At 33.2% G+C, this 22,344-nt stretch overlaps 1 protein-coding gene across 7 annotated transcripts in view; it reads right to left on the reverse strand.

Annotated features, from left to right (window-relative positions):
* TRAPPC8 (trafficking protein particle complex 8) overlaps positions 1 to 22,344 on the reverse strand; it is a 67,503-nt gene that overhangs the window by 42,002 nt on the left and 3,157 nt on the right. For 2 of the 7 annotated variants that reach the window (XM_012725935.1, XM_012725933.1), the window contains exons 2-9: positions 16,308 to 16,502; positions 12,278 to 12,361; positions 7,061 to 7,150; positions 6,135 to 6,309; positions 4,195 to 4,348; positions 1,613 to 1,706; positions 792 to 1,051; positions 367 to 482 (exon numbers count right to left, since the gene is read on the reverse strand). In XM_012725935.1, the coding sequence (XP_012581389.1) occupies positions 367 to 482; positions 792 to 1,051; positions 1,613 to 1,706; positions 4,195 to 4,348; positions 6,135 to 6,309; positions 7,061 to 7,150; positions 12,278 to 12,361; positions 16,308 to 16,502 (1,168 nt within the window). The remainder of the gene's footprint in view (positions 1 to 366; positions 483 to 791; positions 1,052 to 1,612; positions 1,707 to 4,194; positions 4,349 to 6,134; positions 6,310 to 7,060; positions 7,151 to 12,277; positions 12,362 to 16,307; positions 16,503 to 22,344) is intronic. The other 5 variants (XM_004683815.2, XM_012725936.1, XM_012725934.1 and 2 more) reach the window with 4 other exon arrangements.

Raw genomic sequence — 22,344 nt, forward strand, 5'->3', positions numbered from 1 at the left:
GCTTAGGGGAGCAGAAGAGGTCTGCCACGCCATGTGGTCACCTCCAGGGCAGGCGGGAATCGAACTCATGCAGAAGTGGCTTTAGCTTCTCAGTGCTGCGCTTTAATCCGCTGCGCCATCAAGGAGGGCCAACAGAGGACTTCTTAATGAATACCTTATCTCTTCATATAAGGACACAGACTCCAAGTAAAGTGACTTTCCTACTTTTCTTGCTTTTTAAATTTACTATAATTTACTGACTTATTATTCTTATAACTTGAGTTTGAAACTAAGAAACTAAAAAATATTTTTTTTCTTTTTTACAGTCATGCAGGTCAAACTATTCAGACTTAAACAGAGGAAATACAAAAATACTATTTTACTTACAGCAATCCAGATGTATTTTTCAGCTCATTAATGCTCTTTTCTGGGACTTTACTGCCACTAAACCACTTTTTAGTGGCAGAAAAGAGAGATCGACTCAAACCTTTTCTTGATATTAGCTAAGAAAAGAAGTACATTGAAAAAATGAGAATTTAATATTCTTCTTTAGTATACAATAGAGAAATTCTAAATAAAAAGCTTTTAAAATGAACAAATGTTCATTTTAACATCTACTCAATATACTGGCAAAATTCCTCATGAAAAAAAGTCTCATTTAGTATTTAATAGATTTTCAGCAAATACTAATATCAATAAATCCTAACAGCTTATGAAAAACAAGCCAAACCAATGCAAATACTTCAAATAAATTATACTATGTTCTTGTTTACTATTTACTAAAATACTAATTCATAAATACTAAGTCTTACCTGATCATTTAATTGCCGTATTGTTTTCTCTATATGTGGCAAAAGGCCCCGAAATGTGAACTCTTGTATAAACTGTCGAATTCTATCATGATCAGTAAGGGTTAAACACGCACCATGAATAACTCCAGCATTTGCTTTCTTTGTTTCATGTAATGATGAAGCTGATTTCATATAATCGGGGCCATCAGCGCTGTTGGAAGGGTCATTGGGTGGGTCCAACTGAAGTGGATGAGTTCTGAAGTTGTTTGGTAATCCATCTACTGAAAAAAAGACCTTTTTTTTACCCTCGGAATGCAACAGAAAATTGTGGTATCACTACCATACTGCTAAAAAAAAACAAAAAACAAAGTACTCGTTACCTTCCCCTAATTTTTAGAAATCTAAAATACAGTAACATTCATCTTTGCCTTTCAAGGTAACAGGACTTTATTTCTGTTTGCTAAACATCATAGAAATTTTAAAATTCATGCAAAGTACAGTTTTTAAGTAATAAATGAATTACTTTTAAATAGCACAACTAAACAACAGGAAAATTAGAACCAAAAACTTTTAGAACTACTACCAAAAATGTAATACAAAAAAAAAATGAAGTTTTCAAAGTCATACATTTTGAAAATAATTAATGCTTTATATCCTATCTTGTTTTGCTTGCCACATCTTTTAAAAAGAAAACTGATAAATTACTCTAATAAAACAAATTGTGAAATATCAAAACATTCAAGCTTAAACAATAAAAAAACTTCAGAAGTTAATATGCTTATTATTTTCTTATTATGGAGATTACAACCATGCAAATTTTCAAAGAGAAAATAGATCAAGACCTTTGACTTCGTTATCTAATCCATCCAATGAAAGCAAATTATTGTCAGAATTCTTATTTGAAGTTATAGTACAAGGCCCATCTTCATATGTTTCCTGTCAAAATAAAATAACAAAGGGTTAGCAGTTATTCCTTATCATGTTTAAGCTATCACGAAATCCATCAACTCTGGTTGCTCTATTAACTAACCTTGTAAACCTGACTTATTTGCAATAGCAAGACTCTTTCAGGTCACCCTTCCAACTTCTTAATTGCTTCCACATTTGCTATTCTATCATTCCATTTGAAACCTAGTATATTCTTAAATTCCCTTTTGTATTTTAATACTACTCCAATTCTAAAATTCAATCATCTCTGTCTCTGTTTTACCTATTTAAGTGGTATAGATTTAGACATCTGCATGAATACATGTATGTGTGGTATGTGCATGTATATCTGTCTATCTTAAGGAAGAATGGCAAGAAATGGCAGATGGACTGCTAGAATAAGTAAAGCAGGGGAGAAAAAGGAGGTGTGCTGCACAGGGGTGATTTGGTGATGGGAAACCCGTGGGGATTACAATTGAGATGAAAAAAAAAATGTGAAAAATGATGTAAAAAAAAACTTTTTAAAAAAAAAAAAAAAAAAAAAAAGGAGGTGTGCTATGGAAGGAAATCCTGGGCCATAGACACAATTGTTAGTAGGGTACAGTACACTCTGAATAATCCAGGTACTTTGGAAAAACAGTGCAGTGTTTATTTGTACAAAGGCACTGGTTGTCAGCTAATAAAGAATGCATAAAACTAAAAATAACCAGACCACTCGGTGTGACCAGTAAACAGAAGATAGTAATTGTGAGTACCACGCTTTTATATAATTCAGAACTTATTAACAAGAAAAGTGATCAGGATCTGAAATCACGTTTAACAAAAATGAAAAAAAAAAATCACCTAGGTATATTTAGTCTGGAAAAATATAAAAGAGGTAAAAGCCATCTTTCTGTATGTAAAAGGTACCTTTTTTTTTTTTAAAGATTTATTTATTTATTTGTACAGAACTGGGGTACAGGCCAGAGATGCGGAGGGTGAGAGGCTTCACCAGAGACGGGAAGCAGAACAGGCAGATCGACGAAGTACACTGCTGAGGGGAGCAGCAGACGGGTCACCAGGGAGGGCCTGTAAAAGGTATCTTAATGGAAAATTGAAAAGGTCGCCACAGGATCAGTGAGAAGAAAAAAAGGTTGAAAATTATTGGATGCTAAAGTTGTTTAAATATGGCACATTACTTTAGAAGAAAGTGAGTGAATACTGTCTCTAGATGAGGTGATTTGTAAGTGTAAAGGAAATTAAACCATTATTTACAAATTGATTCCTATTCTATGTATGTATAACTCTGAAAGTAAAGCTCCTTCACACACAACTGGTACTTTTTTTTTTTTAAGATTTATTTATTTATTTATTCATACAGAACTGGGGTACAGGCCAGAGATGCAGAGGGTGAGAGGATTCACTAGGGACAGAGTGGGGAGCAGAACAGGAAGTACTGAGGAAGTACACAGCTAGGGGGAGCAGCAGGCAGGTCAGGAGAGCTCTGCCTTGCCATGTGGATCTCCTTGAACGTATGAGGAAGTGGCATAAGTTTCTTAGTGCTGTGCTTTAACCCGCTGCACCATCAGGAGGGCCCACAACTGGTACTTTTTAAACTCACTTTTCCCCAATAATCTTAAAGAAGCTTGGCAATCATCACACTATAAACCTAAGTAAAATAGCAGTATAGCACTGTACTGTAATCAAACATTCCATATATGAAATAGAAAAGTGAGACAAACAGATCAAACAGTTTTACATTAGAACATCAACTATAACATTTTAAAAACACATAGTTTAATTGTACATTTATGGAGAAAATCTTCTAAACAATGAACAGTCAACTCTTGATTATCTGAAATAACCACAGGAGCATGGTATTTAACTATTACCAAGTGGCATACAATTGAATTTAAAAGTTGCACATTGAAACCTGGTACCCACTTACTTCCGCCAACATACAACAGTTAACAATAATCTAGAATTCTAGATTGAGTAGTAGGAAGAAACAACACTTCCTGATAACTTGGAAAGGAAATCAGAGGAAAGTTAGGGAAAAAAGCCCACCCACCTAAAAAGTATGAGCTCCAAAAGGTGGCCATAAGAACAGCATGTTGGAAATGAAGGAAGGCAACCCCAGAGCATGTGGATAATAAAGAATTGACTGTAAGCATTCATAACAAATTAAATATACAAGTCAAAAATTCTAATCTTTACATGTCTAGCCAATCTAATTCAATTCTTAGTGTGTAATTTACTTTTCACCTTTTAAGAAAAAGATCAGTTAACACTGGTATATCTAAAAGGAAAGCACATAGGGATTACTGCAGTTAGTTAAAAGCAACTTTTGAACCACTCACTGAAGAGCCCTCATTCTGAAAGATCAAAACTAGTTTTACTAAATAAATATTAACAATTCTATAGTTAAACTAAGACACTAAAAAATTCTATAGTGACACTATCATGTCATAAAACTGAAATGCAGTTTTTATGGTTTGCTTCATTTTTTCACATATACCTGGTTTTGAATACTATTTTTCTGGAGATACTGACTCCATGGATCTGGTATCTGTTCATCAGATGCTCGATTAGAAGTTCGAGAATTAATTTTAAGTAAATAGCAACCCTGAGTTCCATATTTCTGCTTCATTTCTTCATAAATTGACTCAGCTCTAAAATAAAAAAGTGAAAGAAGTCTGTAGATGAAGTTTATAAATGAAGCAGTTTAGGCAATAGTAGATATTAAAATAATGCAAAACAATCCCAACAAAAAGTAGAACAGAAAATTAAGAAATATAAAAAAAAATTTAAAACAAAAAGACTATGGCCCTAACTGAAATCTGACTAGCTTGGGTATCCCTTTAAAGTAATTACTAAAGTGTGTTCCAAGGAATAAAATTTTGCAAGATATTCCTACATGTTATGCAAAGAGAGAATTCTGCTTGATAACGGAACTCATTTCTTTATAGGCAGACTATTTCCAAGCCTATCAATTGCTAATGTGCTCTATGAATTGGCAAAGAACAGCTTCAACTTCGTACATGAGGAACACTTTCTCAACAATGCTAACTAGTCTTTGAGAATTATGAGTTCAAATCAATTTTAGAGAACATGTATCAAAAGTGTAAGTAGTAGAACAGAACAGTATATGTACTAAAAAACTGCAAACATCTTTTGTTGCCAAAGTTTATCCTTCCCTTAGCTTTTTCCAGACAGACACAGAAAAAGAAAAGGTATTTATTACATGAAATCTACATATTTTTCTTTCAAACTTTACTACAATAGCTGGTTCCACGAATTACATCTCTCAGTAATTGTTCTACTTTAATTATCAAGTTAACAGAAACTTGTTACTAAGTGGCTTGTTACTAAGTGGGAGACAAGAAAAATCAAATGATAAGACAACTTAAGAAACAAATAGTATATTCTGATGGAAAATGAAATTCTAGTGTAAAGGGTTAAATCTAGTTGAAAAATCTAGATAGTCTTCTATCTGATGGAAAAAAACAAAACCCCGGAAAATATTCTTTCATTTTCAATTTAAATTAATACTTAGTAATATTTAAATTATGTGTTATAACCTTTCAATATAATAGGTATACATCATATTCAACTGTTAGAAGCCCATTTTAAGAGCCAGTTCAAATTGGTTCTATTTATATAATAGACAACCCAACAAGTGATAACTGCAAAAAAATCAATTCTCAGAGTAATTCTTTGGTTTTGCAGAGGAAAATTTGTTAAATATATGTTCAGAACCAGGTTTGTGCTCAGAACCAGGGCAAGAAATGATTATTTTACTACACATCCTAAATGGCAATGAGACATCAGAGTAATACTTTGAAACAGAAGATTAATTTGATCACTGCCTTGAACCAAAAAGTAACGAATTCTACAGTCAAAAGGTAAAAATTTCTTTTAATATTATTTTTTGAAGTTTATATATTTAACAAAAGATAAAAGGACGACAGCAAATCACTAATATCAAATGTTAAAGGGAACGTAAGAACTGTTAGGATGTTTTGAGACTATGAAAAACATCAAGGCTAAAGATAACAAACAGACAGAAGAAAAGAGTGATGAAAGAAGTACCTATAAACAATAGTCAGGAAGCAAAGAGTAAGAGGAAAACTGCAGGATGGAAAAAGTAAAATGAGAAATAAATTTTATATAAATTAAGAGATAACAATTACGACCTTTAGGCATGAAATGGCAAACATTCCTGTACAAAGATGGTAGCAAAAAAAGACACATATGAAAGGAAGTTTGGGTAAGAATATGATCTAATATAAAATGACTTAGCTGTCATATAACTGGAATAAAAGGCATAATTAAATGCTTTATTAATAACTTGTCTTCCTTGGATGAAAAATACACCTAAAATTAAAATAAACCATACCCAAATTAATGTTAAACCATGTAATTGAAAAAAGTCTTAATTAAAAAAATAAAACTTACCTCTGTTCATCGCCTGCACTTACATCATGTAAAAGTACATAATATTTAAGTGTGTTTGGTATAAACCACTTGGGATAGGAACAGTCACTGCTGTGCTGAATTCGATGTTGTTCATGAGACAACTTTGAAAACTGTTCCATAGGTTCAGCTTCACTAGACGATGCTACCAACATGCCTTGTAAATAGCATTATTAAGGTAATTATCATTATTCAATCAATGATAAATACTATTCTATTAAACTTGAAAGAGTTTGAGTTTAAAAAAATCTGGTTTCTTAAGTATCTACTGCAAGCACAAAATAATTTCTTCAAAGTAAATCAGGGTTCTAAATCTTAAAAGTTTTTCTGATATTGTTTTGGGTCATTTACATATATAATAAGGAAACCCACAAAAAGTAAAACAGACAATACCAAGATTGTACATTAACATAATGAACAATTCTGCTGAATCTTGTTCTCTCTATTCTTAGTATAGTTTAAACTTCTACCTTCTTGGCTTCATAAATTCATTTAAGAAAGCTGAAAAGCCATGATTGTCAAAGTAAATATAGAATATCTTAAAAATTGAAAACTTTTAAAAATATGTGCTTTTGCATAATCTATTAATTTTGAGACAATGAGAAATAACAATATTGTTCAGATCCTCTCTAAAATGCTGTAAGACTTCATTAAACATAAAATACTCGAGCTGGAGGATAAAGAAAAAGAATAAGCCAATGGGAGATAGTCATATATTGCAATCAGAAGTTAATTTGATTACACCATATCTGAGTCTAGGATGCCATTAAAATAAAATAACAGCAGTAACAAAAATTTGAAACATCACCAATAAGTAATAATTCTGTTTTCTAACAATTTTACCTTTATATAACTATTAGTGAGATTAGCAATTTCCAAAATATTTGATTTAAGAAAACAAAGGATACACGCTAAATAGTGGTTCAGAAATTCATGATCTGATGCTGGCATCGACTGAAGAAAGGTCTCTCTATAAGATTCAAACCATGGAGTAGTAGCTAAAATTAACAATATATACAAGTTAAAATTTTTCAATAGAATCAGCTTACAAAAAACAAAATTTTAACCCATATTCCTCAAAGATGTGAAAGATAATTTCTAGAAGTAAACAAGAATTTTTTTCATATGTGCTTTAAAATATATATGTATATATGTTTTTGATCAATTTTTAATATGAATATGCATTTTAAGCCAGACATACATAATCATACAGGGGAATACAATGTATCTGCAAACATAAGAGTGACTTTTTCCAAACTAACACAGTGATTCAAACAACTTACTTACCTATGAATTAAATATTCTCTACACAAGTCAAAAGATTTTAGAACTAAAGTTTTGTGCCCCTGTCACTACTCATGCTATCTTTAGTTCCTTTTCACAAATGATGTCATTTCAGAACATCTCAACTGAGAATGATCTTGACTCCCAGGAAATTGGCAATATATGGAAATAAACATTTGGCTGCCTTAACTAAGTGTAGAGAAAGGGAAACTAGTGATATAGAGACAAAGAAGTCAGGAATGATCCAAATCATCCCTTAATTAATAGAATAAGAGTCTCCCACAATAAAGAATTATTTAGCTCAAAATATTAACAGTAGTGTGGATGAGAAACCCTAATTTGTAATTTGATTCCTTGAGTAAGACAGTACTCAATCTCTCTTCAAGTGTAACTTTTATTTTTAAAGATTTATTTATTCATGCATACAAGAAAATGGGATAAAGGCCTGAAGTGTGGGGTGAGGGGGTGGGAGGGGTTGAGAGGCTTCACCAGAGACAAGAGAGGGGAACACAACTGACAGACTGAAAAACACTGCTGAGGGGAGCAGCAGGTAGGTTGGAGAGGTCTGCTGCACCACGTGGGTCACCTGCTGTGACTTAACCCCTTGTGCCACCAGGGAGGCCCTTCAAGTGTAATTTTAAAACAAACTTACAGTTAAGTACAAAGATGTATTTTTACTTAATCTAGAAATGTATAAAAGTATACAATTATTAAAATGTCAAATGTCACCATACTAAGCATTTTATAGAACTATTCTGACTTTATTTGAACTTAAACTTTGCCATAATTTGATTTACCAACCAGTTTTACTAACAAATTACTCCATTCCTAGTTATTTATGCTAATTACCAAATCTCATATACTGTTTCATCTTAGTCAATGAAAATACAGCAAATGTACTGTTTACATTCCCAGAAATATAATGTATAATTGGAAGTGACAAAAATTAGAGAATAAACGACACGGGCTAGTCTTAGTGCAATACAAAATCAACTTTCCTTCTAGCAATAAACATATAGCTTCAGTCAACATTAGACAGTATGGAAAATTAATGTCCATTTTTATTTTGTACCAATGACAAGAAAGAATAGTGAAACTTTTGGTTAACAAAGAAGAAATCTTCACAGGTAAGGGGAAATGATTATCTACTCTGATAAATTTTCTATTTGCTTTGTAGTTTCAATGGTGCTTAAATTTAACAGAAAATTATGGGCCTATGAAAAGTTTGGTTTTTTTTGTTTTGTTTTGTTTTTTTACAATAGCATCTGTAATAAAAGACTAGAAATCTCACACATCCATCAGAAGGGGAACATATTAAAGTACTGTATAGCCATCAAATGTATGTACTATGTAGCTATAGGAGAAAGGGAAAAATCTACATTATTACTATGAAAGGCTCTCCGGGATATGCCGTTAATGTGAAAAAAGACAGGAGAAGAAAAATATGTATTTTTGTGTAAGAAAATATAGTAAAACTGAAAGGCAAATGCAAAAATTATTAAGTATGTGTTAAAGAGTTATTAAATAGTACTTTTTAAATATAGGTGTATGATCACACTGGGTACTCAGCTAAAGATAAGAGGAACAAAGAAAACCTTAAAGACATATGTTAAGGGTGTGTTTTATCCTTCAAATAGGTCACATGCAGGTTACTAAGATAATTTTTCCCTTAGCCACCTTTCTTTGTGTGGCTAATTAAGAAGTCCCCTCTCCCTCTCTTTCCCTACCCCCTCAATCTTTTAAAATCCAATAAATAAAGGGAACCTTTCTATTTTTGCTCATTCAAATGACATGTCTGCAGAAGGTAGAAAAATTAATTTTAAATTTTTTATTCTATTGGAACACTTAGTGACAACTCTTTCTCTTAAAAATTCTCTTATATTTTGGGATGAAATCACAATTTTTCTCATCTCTATCTCTATGTGTTCTTTATCTGAAATTGAAAGTGTAACTGTTATCCTGCCAGTTATTTCTTTATGCAGAACATACCTTGTCTTGGTAAAGATGGCAGCTAAGAACTGAAAAAGGACATAAAGCTCTATATTCCACTCATAACAAAATGCAGCTCTCCCTCAATCTCTTTTATTTTCCCTTCTTAGTACCACTAGTTTGAGACACAGTTATTAGTGTTTCAACACATATAACAAGGACTGCAAACAAGTCTGGTACTTGTACTCTTGAAATCAAAAATACTTAGCACCCCCACACATGCAAGTGAAAGTAAGAAAGAATGATGGTCCTAAACTGAAATATCATCTGCAATTCACATTTTCCCCTCCTAATCAAAATGTCAACAAAATCATTACACAAACTACACAGAAGCAGTAAGAAATTCTAAATTCCAAATAACACTGGGACTTGGACTACGTAACTTCAGAAAAATAGTACATATGCCAACACAATATATTTTCCCGATGAAAATTTTCAAGGGGAAGAAATTAATTAAATGCTATGTAAATGTTTAATTCAACAAAATAAACTGGCTATAAGTAAAAAAATAGAAGGCCCTAGAATACAAAAATTAAAACAAAACCAGACTTTAAAGTTATAATGTTTTGCAAATCATAAAAGATCTTACATACAAAAAATATTCTTCTTGTATTTTAACAATGCCCTGGATAAACCATTCTTGAAGACTATAAGCCAATCAAGCTTTCTCAGAAAAATCAGCACAAATCAAAGGACATAATCTAGAGAATTGAGTCATAGTTACTTATGCCCAATTTTTTAAATTTCTCAGACACAATAGAAGTTTTTTTAATTGACCCTTGAAACTCATTTTTAATTCAACTTATAGATTACTTACATAATTAATAATAAAAGCACTCTTCTAACTAGGAATTTTAGTAAGAACTAAAAGACACAGCTTTCTATGTCTTCCTGGCTTTAAAAGATATACTCTTCAATTAGACAATATTCTTGGAATGTAACTCACTGTTCATCAATTGCTATCCATGAAACTGGTACACAATCACTATATAAATGCTGATTCCAGATTCAAATACATATCTAATAAATTCTAGTTTATCATTACTTCTGGGTTCTTTCTCATTTGCATAGCTGAAATACAACCATTTAGAAAACTTTGATTAGTTCATAATTTTGCCAAAGATAAAAACACTTATTTGCTCCATCTCAGCAAAAGACCTCTAAGTAGCAAGTAAAAGGATCAACAAGAATTTTTCAATTCTACATCTAATTCCTTCTATAACCCTCATATACACACCCACCTTTACAAACTATCAAATAAATTTTGTTATACAAGCATCATAAAAGATCATGTGGCTTTCCCATTTACTAATAAGCTAGACGAAAATACCTTTTTATACTAAAAAACACTGCTTACTCATCAAATCTTTAACTTAGGAAAATTCACACAATACTGTCATCTGAACACTCATATGAACACTGGGATTTCTGTACAGGATCACTGTCATTAGTATCTAGAAACAGGTTATCCAATAAGTAGGTAGCTGCTAGTCACATCTGACTATTGAGCAACTGAAATGTGGCAAGCTTGCACTGATTTAGACTAGAGGTATAAGATGTATGAAGATTTCAAAGACAGAACCAAAATAAGAAAATTTTATATTGATTATATTTTGAAATATTGGGTTAAATGTTATTAAAGTGAGATGCATCTGTTTTCCTTTATATTGTTTATAGTACTTAGAACACCAAATGTTTCACACTTCTACTAGACCGAGCTAATCTATAATGCAACTACTTAAAGCATTCATCTTCTGATCTGTCTGGTAATTGTGTCTTCCGCTGTCAATTTTTTTTGTTTACCAACAACTAGAAATGAAAAATCTCAATTCTCAAGTCCTCTCAATGAAAAACAAAAACAAGCAAGACAGTTAGTACTGCAAAGACACTGTCTCCAGCTTTTTTTTTTTTTTCTCTCCAGCTTATTTTAATGCCTCCTTGAAAGAAGATGGAAAACTTGGTTTGTCTGATGCTTGATTCTTTGCCAACCTGGGACAATGCAGAGGGGGGCAGGATAATTTCCTTTGTATCCCAACAACAGCATAAAGAGAATCTAGAATGGGTTAGAAAAATCTCACTGAATCTGCAGCTTAAAAGTGATTTTAGATGAGAGAGCTAAAAAAGGAACTCTTATTCTATAGTACTGAGATATTAAGTAACTTTGTGTATATGAAAGGGAGTGGTTCCCTAATTTTTTCTTGAAAATTAAAAAAAAAAAAGCAAAAAATCCTAGCGGATAATTTAATTAATGATTAATATCATCCTCCTCAGCAATTTTAACACTTTCTAGTTTCTTATTGTTCACAGTAATTGGTAGCTGGTAAATAATTCCTAGGATGATGAAAAATAAGCAAGGTATTTCAAAATGCTAGTAAAATAATTACATTAAGTTCCTATCTTACACTAGCCACTTTTTAAAGTACTGTCACTTTTAAAGTATTCTTTATAACTTTTCGCTCTTAAGTAAAAATTTGGGAAAATGTATTAATTGAATAGTTAACCCTCTAAGCTCTAGATTATCACAGTATTTAACAGAGCAATAGCAATCAGGAAAAACACAGTATACATTTACAGAGAACAAATTTATGTTCTTATAAATACAAAATACAACCCAAATCATACTACTCAACGACAATGCTCAGATGTAGCAGATACTGTTGTAAACCAAAGATAATTCATGATAGGACAAGTTAAAGTTGAACAAGCATCACCAAACCACCTCCATTTTACAAAACTTAGACATGTTAATTGGGACAAATACAAAATAGTAGTAGCTGAGTGGGGAAAAAAAGCTAATAGACAAAGAGTAGAGTGAGTACAATCTGAAAAGCTGAGACTACCACAGGAAATACCTGTATATAATGAGGCTTCTTTCAATTCCATCAATGTGTCTTTCCAATTACTGTACCAAGGAACACTAGCTTTAAGTGACCGATCTGATAAAGAAAACATGGCACTGTTAAGCTAGGCTTACAAGTAAATAATATCCAACATGTATCAACATGTAAACAAAATGAGTGAAAAGGATGCTCATTTACATTAATGTTAAAAATGAGAAGAATGTTTCTGGGCATAAAAAGAGTGTCTTCTTTAAAATAAATAAAAGTCACTCTTAAGTCTCCAAAGAGTATTATGGAATTTTATGAAATTTAATTCAGAATATCATTACCCATATTTTAAGACCAATAAGACAAAAGCGGACAGAAGGTGCCATTAAGTAGCAGGGAAAGAAACTATTTTTTGCAATGCTATGTACTTTATTCTAACCATTTTTTAAGGTCTACCTAAAGAGTTAAACTAGAGTAGTGCCTGCACCTGCTTTCAAAGGCAAGTATCAATTCCTCCTTATGTAGAGATGTTTTCAGGGACCTGAGAATATAAGTAATGTAATTAGACAAAATGGTATCTCACAACCAAATCATTACCACAGTATTCCTATAAACTATATACCAAACCATGTATGTCCTTTAAAAAAAAGTTTACCCTGAGTTACAGATCACATATCAGATTTTTCTCTGAAGAAACTAAATGGCCCCAAATAAGGAACTATATGTAACAAAGACTGGGCAACCCTTGAACTTATCCACAGTCACCACCCAATACAGAAGCCCACTAGCTGACAAGCCTGTCTTATGCTTGCAGTCAGGGTTTTTATGCGTCAATGTGAATTAAAGATAATTCCAAGGACTCACCAGATAACTGACGAAAGCTTACAAAGTGAAAAAAGAATAAAACAATGACATACTAATGAGAGAAAAAGCATAGAAGGATCCTTAAAAAACTAAAGAAATCAATAATAATTTATTAGTAGCCTCAGAGTTAAGAACTGCATGGTTTAAAAAAAAAAAAAATCCAGACAGCAACAAAAAGTTTCAAATATACAGTGAACACTGAAATGTCAACAGAATTTCAACAGAACAGTCCAAAGATAAAGGTCAAGGGTATTCCACAGAAAGAAAAATAAAACACACAGACATGGAGGTGGAAAGTATTAAAAACATAAGGACATTAGAGGAACAACTCAAGAAGTACACATTCAACTAACAATAATCAAGAAATAGAGATTATGAGTAAGGACTTAACAAAGAAACACAAGAAAATTTTCAATTTTCTTCTTCAATTTTCAGCACTGAAGCATTCATATGGCCATGATCAAAAGGATTTGTGCAATTCAATGAGTGAAAAGGAGGTTAAAAAAGATAAGACCCAATGTGAAATTTCTAAATAATAAAGACTGAAAAGCTCTAAAGACTGAAAGAAGTGGAAGGATATGTAACATAATGATATCCAGTTCATTTTACAGCAGTACTGGAAGAAGAGTGACACAATTCTGAGGGAAATTATTTCTAACTATATATACAAACTATAAATAAAAAAAAAAAAAGAAAAGCAATTTTCAGGTATTCATTTCTCAAAATTGTTACCTTCAAGCAACCTTTCTCAGGAAATTACTAGAAAAATCCATCACCAAATCAAACAAAGGCCAAAAAAAAAGGAATGAAAGAATACAGAAAGGAAAAGGAAAAGGAATCCCCAGGATGACAATTGTGGAGTGATGTTAGATAATAATCAGGTAGAACACAAAGAAAGCAGGGTTCTACAACTTATCTCTCACCAGGGGACTTTGGAGACATTTCAAATCTGTCTCCTCCCTTCCCTTGAAACCTCCTCCCCCAAACCTTTTAAATAATGCCACAGATATACTGTGTTCCTATTCAAGTACTGCATTACTTTTGAGAGCCATAAACCACTGCAATATCTAAGATTTTTTTTGTGCTACACTCCACCCCCACCCCATTACCCATTGAGGGATGATTCCCTATTGAAAATACATTGCACTGAGAGAGATTTCATGAAGTAGATCCTGATAAATGGATTATCTGATAATGTGTTAAGTGCAAAATCTTACTGGGAGGCTATTATTGTAAGTTTGAGAGACTAACCAGATACACAGAACTCTGAACAAACTTTTTAAAAGGGCAATTACTAAGTAATGAACAAACAAAATGCTGTATAAAAATAGACCCCCAATATTTGACTTAGCAGTGAAGAAGTCAACAACATACAATCATAATATCATAAACAGTGACTATTAACCAAAACTTATGAGTTACATTAGTAAGACAGGGAAAGGTGGAAGGGAATTAATCTAAATCTTCATAAATTAGAATGAAAAAAATCTATAAATTTAAAAATTGATAAAATCAAAGATACACAAATAAAGGTAAAACTTAGAAACACAAAATGAATACCAGAGGAAACCACTTAAAAACCTGCTGAGGCAAGGGCACAGGGAGTTGATCACTCCTTTTTTTTCCCTTTGCATGTATCTCTTGTGCTTATATCATTTTGATAATCCATTTAATAAAGAAAATGTTTTATAGGCTTAGGAAATTAAGAAGATATTGAGTATAAAACAGATATTTACATTTATTTCTAAAATAAGGCATTTAATTACTTTGTGTGTCTCCTAAGTGTTTGGGCATATTCCATATCTCTATTCCGTATAATTACACTGCATTTATACGGTTATTACAAGTGTGAAGTTATTATGACTACTGATTCACATACTGTCTCCCAACCAGATTATTCCTCGCTATAACTAACTCAGTGCCAAGCATATAATAGAAAATAAATAAATATTTGGTGCATGAAGTAAAATCACAGAATTAAAGGTCTAGCAAAATCCTTAAGAAACAACCTAGGCAAATGCTCTTGTTTTCAGGGAATAAAACCAAGTATAAAGGAGTGATTTACGAAAGTTAACCAGTTAATTGATGATCACAGTAGTATAAAAACTTGGACATCTTGACATCTAACTGGAAGTCCCCACTGATGATAGATAAATGATAGGTCAAACCCCTTCATTTTCTGCCAGAAATACACAAATATTGCTTTATGTTGAAAACATGTTATGCAAAGGACTTCTCAAATATGTATCCTGAAATTTAAACTCTTGATCTGTAAAGACAACCATAACATTCTAAATTTAAACTTATCAAGTTCACCTATCTTGCTAGTTAAAATTAATGACAAGGAAGGAGAAATATTATGAACAATTATACAAAATAATTTTACACTGTTTCTAACTATATAAAAGTGCAACCCACTAACTACTAATCAACATAACCACTTAGGTTCACTTCATATATTTAGGAAAATCTTTAAATATGCAATTAGAAGGTATTAAAATACTAGATATAAATTAAATAATCTAAAAAGATTATTTCTTGAACTAAATAGCCCAATTAGATAAGAGTTTATACCTTTTTCCTTTAAAAAATCTAGCTCATGTCCTTCTATTAAGTCTTTTTTTATGCTGAAAAATAACACCAAATACTGCTAACTCACTTCACATATTAATATATAATTTTACCTACCATCTTAATTCACCATTCAAATCATATTTACCACTCAAAAAAAAGTATCTTCCTAAAATTTTTCTACTTAATACTAAGCAAGACAAAAAGTACAGTAAACTTAACATTATTTATTACTTATGATTCAAAAGATGTTTACGTAGTTAGTTCTTTCATTCAAAAAAAATTAAACATGTTTTACGCAATATTTTAGGTAGTGGAAATAAAATAGTCAAAGTTCTTGCCCACATGGAGCTCATATTTAACTTTACAATTATAAGAATAAAAACATTTTCATATGAAAAAAGTAAAATGAAATCATGTAATTCTTAGTTTGGATGAGTGTCTACTTACTTCTCATCACCTCTTTAAGAGAACAAGAATTATTTTGTTCAACATTGTATACACCACCCAGGTTCTAGCAAGCTCACCAAATATTTTAAAGGTTTGGTGAGTAATTTCTAAGCTATAGAACTACTTTTTCTAAGAAAAGAAAATTTTATTTAAAAACAGTAAACCTTACCACTGATGTTGAGGTCATAATCTCCCGCTGTAACCACATTAGCTACTAACCCTTCCGCAGGCTGACTGCTGGAAACAACTTCATTCAAGAGCTTCCGGATGGCTCCTGGCTGAGGTGGCTGAGTGATAATATTGCTTACAGCTATCTTCAAATTTTTAATTATGTGAAGCTGATTATTCGGATCTCTCATGTGAACTTTAAAAAAAAAAAGAAAGAAACTTTAATCTTGCACAATACATAACAACCCAACTATTTCAACAATTTAAAAAATTAAAGACTTACAAATTAAAAGGATGTTCATTTCAAACCTAGAAATTCCAAATTGACCAGTACTCTTGATATGTAACTGAGTTGCAAAATTCCTTTGTATACTAAAAGGGATAATCTAACATTCTGCAAATGCTACTGCTCACAACTTTCCTACTATAGGTCTTTTCTTACCTTGGAATTGTCAGAGACCACACCTATGATCCATTACAAATGTCTAATTCCACCTTACACTATAGCTGATAGGGCAGTGTGACGTTTGTGATATCAACACTGAAAATAGTAAATTGGCAGAAAGTAAAATTAAACGCTGCGTGCAGATTTCCTCTGACCTCCCCTAGTACATTCTCCATTCTCAGTTCCTATTCAACTACCGTAAAAATCAATGCCCACTCCAGAGGTAGGATGTTGATAGCAGGGAGCAATGCACGCATCCTGGAACAGGGGATATTCTCTGAATCTCTGGACTTTCTGCTCGGTTGTTGTAAACCTAAAAGTGTCTTTTAAAAAAGTCTATTAGAGGGCCCTCCCTGGTGGCACAAGGGGTTGAGGTGCAGCACTGTAACCTGTGGCAGCTGCTTCAGTGAGAGTTCAATCCTCAACCTCGGCCAAAGGCGATACACGTGGCGCAGCAGCCCTCTCCAGTCTCACCCTCGGCCCCTTTAGCAGTGTACTTATTTCACTGATCTGCCTATTCTGCTCCCCGCTCTGTCTCTGGTGAAGCCTCTCACCCCTGTACCTCTGGCCTGTACGCGAGTTCTGCATGCATAAATAAGTAAATCTTTTTTAAAAAATTGAAGTCTATTAGAGGGAGAAAACACTGCCCAGATCATTTCTCCCATCCCAAATACCTCCTGCCTTTACCCTATTATAGGCTTTATTTCAGTCTATGTGATTTATGAACTGTGATTCAGAGCTTCTAGCCAAAGAACAGGTTTTCAGGCAACTGTAACATGAAGTCAGCACACAAAGTGCACAGTAGGTAAGGAAAGCATTACTTTTCCATAGAAATATAATCAGAAGAGATGATCAGTTTCTATAAGATTGCAATTAGTCTGCTATATTAAGTACTTAACTTTTGTAATTAGACTTCATTTTAAATCCCAAACAAACCATCACTTATTGACTAGATTATCCATAACAACTTTTTTTTCTGTGCTTCCTGTATGCATAAATATATCTTAAAAGAATTTTTTTCTTGTGCTTCAATTTCATCTTTAGTTCAGAGGTGAGCTAATTAGATAAGTGTAAAGTACTGAGCACCATGAATGACACAAATGTAACTAACTAGCTTAGTGTACCAAAAGTAATAGGAGAAAACAGGTACAATCTAATTTCAAGTACATAATTTCAAGTACACCATGAATCATCTCATCTCCTATTTAGGAGACAAATTTGGAAAACTGGCTGTGGATAGCAACCCTTTTTAAAAAATTGATACTTTCGGCTCTCCCTGGTGGTGCAAGGGGTTAAAGCACTCCATTATGAAGCTTTCCCAAGCCACTGCTGCACTCCATCCCCCACCAGGGAGCAGACCCACCAAGCATAGCAGACCTCTCTTGACCACCTGCTGCTCGCCCAAGGCAGTGTATTTCAGTCTATCTGCCTGTTCTGCGCCCTGTCTCTGGTGAATCCTCTCACCAACCACACCCCAGTTCTGTAAGCATAAATAAATCTTTTTTAAAAAAAAATTGATACTTTCTCCCAATAGAAAAGGTTTTACACCAAACTTTTAAATCCAGGACTGTCTCTAAAATACAGTTACATCCACAAAAACTAACTCCCTAAATCTCCTGTGTAATCTAATCTGTTGAGCTCTAAATTAATTTTTATAAATGCAAAACTTTTAAAAATACTACTTATGTGCACTTGTAAACAGATATAGGGGGAAATATGTGCACTTGTAAACAGATATAGGGGGAAAAATCAGCAAATTCCACTATAATGGTACACATAATAAATCAGGGAAATGGAACTAAGGAAAAATGGAAAGTTTACTTCAAAATCTATAGTTTGATTTCTTTTTAAAGAAAAGAAAAAATGCAAAGTAATTATAACAAAGAATTAATATTTATTGATTCTGGATAATGAGGAACTGGGTGTTTCTTGAAACATGCATTCTTCTGTAATTGTTTCTAATTTAAATAAACACACCCATCTCTCTCTCCCTTTAATTAAACTTCCCAGCTGTCTAACTGGAGAAAAACATAGGAGGGAAAAACATATATGAAAATACTATGGTCATTTCTGGTATTTTTAGGAACATACCAGCATATTTCTAAAATTTAGTCCATAATTGTCAAAAACACCCATTTAAGCTCTGAGAGAAAAATGGAAAGTAAAGGAAATTCAAATGGAGAAAAAAAAAAAAAAACTACTACACTGAACACAATACCATCATGTATTAAACACAGAAAATCATAAAGACTCTGCCAAAAAGTTATTAGAAAACAATAGATGAACACATCAAAGTGGCAAGTTACAAAATCAATATAACAAATTCCCATAATCTTCCTACATGTCTTCTATAAATAAAATGTAGAAGAAATTTTAAAATAATTTTACTTATAATTGCTACAAAAAGAAGTAAGTACTTCCGAATTAATTTAAAGAAGTAAAAGACCTACAAAAAATAAGTATAAAATATTATTAAAGGACTTAGTGACATAAGGAGATGACAGAATGTCTGATGCTCCCGAATGGGAGAATCCATATAAACAAAATGACTATCCCATCAAAATATGTAAATTTAATGCAGTCCTCACCAACACTCCAATATTAAAAAAAAAAAGAAAATTAAACTGAAGGCCGGCCCTCCCCACCCCCTAGTGGCTGGACCAGTTGAAACACAGCACAATGAAGTGATTCACAGCCACCACAGCTCCAAGTTTGATTCCCACCCAGGAAGGTGACCCACATGGCTTGGCAGACCTCTCTTAACATGACCTCGCTCCCTTCATCAGTTTTTCAGTAGATCTGCCTGTTCTGCTCCACACTCTGTCTCTGGTGAATCCTCTTACCCCCCCACATCTGGCCAGTACCCCAGCTCTTGTATGCAAATAAATGTTAAAAAAAATTTTAACAAAAAATTGAAATTTATATGGAACCACAAAAGTCTCATATTTCAAAAGCAACCCTCAGGAAAAAGGAGAGAAATGGAGGTGTCACATTACCTGATTTCAAGCTTTACTATATAAAGTAATAGTAATAAAACATTATGGTATTGGCACAAAAACAAGAGACCAGTATCAATGAAATTAAACTGAAAGCACAAAAATAAACCCACATATACCAGTACCAAATCTATAGGAAAGCAGTTATGACCATACCATGAGAAAAAGACAATCTTTTCAGTAAATAGTACCTGGGCCTCCCTGGTGGTGTTTCAGCACCATAAAGTTATCTGCAATGACTGCAGTACCAGCTAGATCCCAACAGGGAGCAGACCCATTTGACTTGGCTCAGTGGTGACCTTTCCTGTCTCCCCTGCAGGTCCCCTCAGCAGTGTATTTCAAAAGATGTACCTGTTCTGCTCCCCACTGTCTCTGGTGAATCCTCTCACTCTCCCACCCCCACTGCTAGTCTGCACCCAGCTCTTGTATGCATAAATAAATCTTTAAAAAAAATTTTTGTAAGTGCTGGGAAAATTGGATAATCCTACTAATAAACCCAGAAATGAGTAAAATACACATGTATTCAGTCAGCCTCTAGAACAGCACCCAACTGTATTTCCTGGTATATACACTGTCTGCAGTGAGAGCCTCATACATCTCTCAGTTGGTACGCGTGACCAATCAAAAACAGCAAAAGCAGTGGGATTATCACTTCTGTGATAAGGTTATGAAAGAGCACAGCTTCCATCTTGGCTTCTCTCACAGATAACTCCCTCTGGGAGAAACTAATTGCCATGTCATGGGATGCTCAGGTAGAGACCTACATGACACAAAACTAATTCTTGGGCCAACATCCAGTGAGGCAGTAAGGCTTGCTAACAACCTATGAGTGAGCTTTAAAGGGGATCCTTCAACCCCCGGTGACTACAGCCCCAGTATAAAGCACCACTGCAATCTCATGAGACAGAGCCAGAATTATCTGGCTAAGCCACTCCCAGATTCCTGAGAAACAGATAATAAATGCTTTTGTTATAAAGTGCTAATGTGTGCAACAACAAATAATACAGGGACATCACAAACCTTCTAATAAAAAAGGCAATCACTAAGAATGATTAAAAGGTTCTTTAGTTACATACAAAAAATGTTAAAGTTTCAAAACTAAACACTATATTACAGCTTCATTCATATTATATTTGGATTAGTATCACAACAGATGAATTTATCTATCATGGACGGTATCAATTTCAAAAATAAAGTCATCTTACTTTTTTAGATTACCACATAAATATAATTTGAGTAATGTGCTATGAAGTAACATTTCTTCTTAGGTGCTGGTTCCATAGACTACTGCCTCCTCAATATAGTTGAGTTGTTTCTTAAAATGGACTCATATTCAATTAATTTTGGAAAATAATAGATTTAAACTTCTTAAAGGTCTCTTATATCTTCCCAGAGCCTTTAATGAGACAAATATATTAATTCTCCCTAGCATGTTTTTATTAAATAAACTTACTTGACCACAAATTTCTTTTTCTGAGGGTATCTGGTGTTCTACAGCATGTTTTTGACAAAGAAATAATGTATTTTGTTTTCTTGTAACACAAAAACTTTACTATATAAAGAAAACCTCTATTGCTTTCAAAGAAATTTGTCAATAATGAAACATTTATACCTTAATTTAAAAAAACTCATTTTCTTCTAAGCTTGAGACTGGAAAAAACTGAGGGTTAATCTACTTAGAACAGTAATGGTAATTAAGATCAATGTAATATGTCTCAACTTTTTAAAAGGAAATAACTAAAAACACTGTTCAAATGCCATTTCCTACTGTGATGTGCCATGTTGCCTACTTCATTCAGAAAGTATTCAAGATTTACACTTACATTTATCCTACTCTTACCTTTTGAATACTTTAAAGTGAATATAACCAATTTCAATAGTATTTACAAAAAAATGAAAGTAAATACTATTGAATTGTTCTTTGTTAATGAAATACTCAAACACATAAATGTTTATGATAGGCTGAAACACTGCTAGGAATTATCAAAAACTACCACTATGACAACAAAAACAGTATCATTAATCTTCACAGTAGATGGTGATTTGGAAATTTCTCTAGTATTAGGATCACAAATCCTGTGCTTAAACAATAAATAAACACACACAGTATACATTAATTAATGATGTATACGGTATTATATAATGTGGTATTTCTCAAGTTTAAAAATGTTATCTGGTGGCACAACAAGTTAAAGCAGAGCAATTTGAAGCTATGTGAAGCCACTGCAGCTTGAGTTCCATTCCCAGCCGGGGAGGTGACCCACATGGCATGGCAGACCTCTCCTAACCCACCCGCTGCTCCTCTCAGCAGTGTATTTCAGTAGATCTCCCTGTTCTACTCCCCATTCTGTCTCTGGTGAATCCTCTCACCACCCCCTAGGCACCTCTGGCCTGAACCCCAGTTCTTGTATGCATGAGTAAATAAATCTAAAAAATAAAATAAAAATGTGTCTAAAGGGGCCTTCCCTGGTGGCGCAGCAGGTTAAAGCACAGCACTGAGAATCTAAAGCCGCTTCCGCGAGTTCGATTCCCGCCTGCCCCAGAGGTGACCACATGGCATGGCAGACCTCTCCTGACCCGCCCGCTGCTCCCCTCAG

This window comes from Condylura cristata, unplaced genomic scaffold, assembly GCF_000260355.1.
Source record: "Condylura cristata isolate star-nosed mole 26May11 unplaced genomic scaffold, ConCri1.0 scaffold00016, whole genome shotgun sequence".
In the NCBI taxonomy this organism is placed as follows: Eukaryota; Metazoa; Chordata; class Mammalia; order Eulipotyphla; family Talpidae; genus Condylura; species Condylura cristata.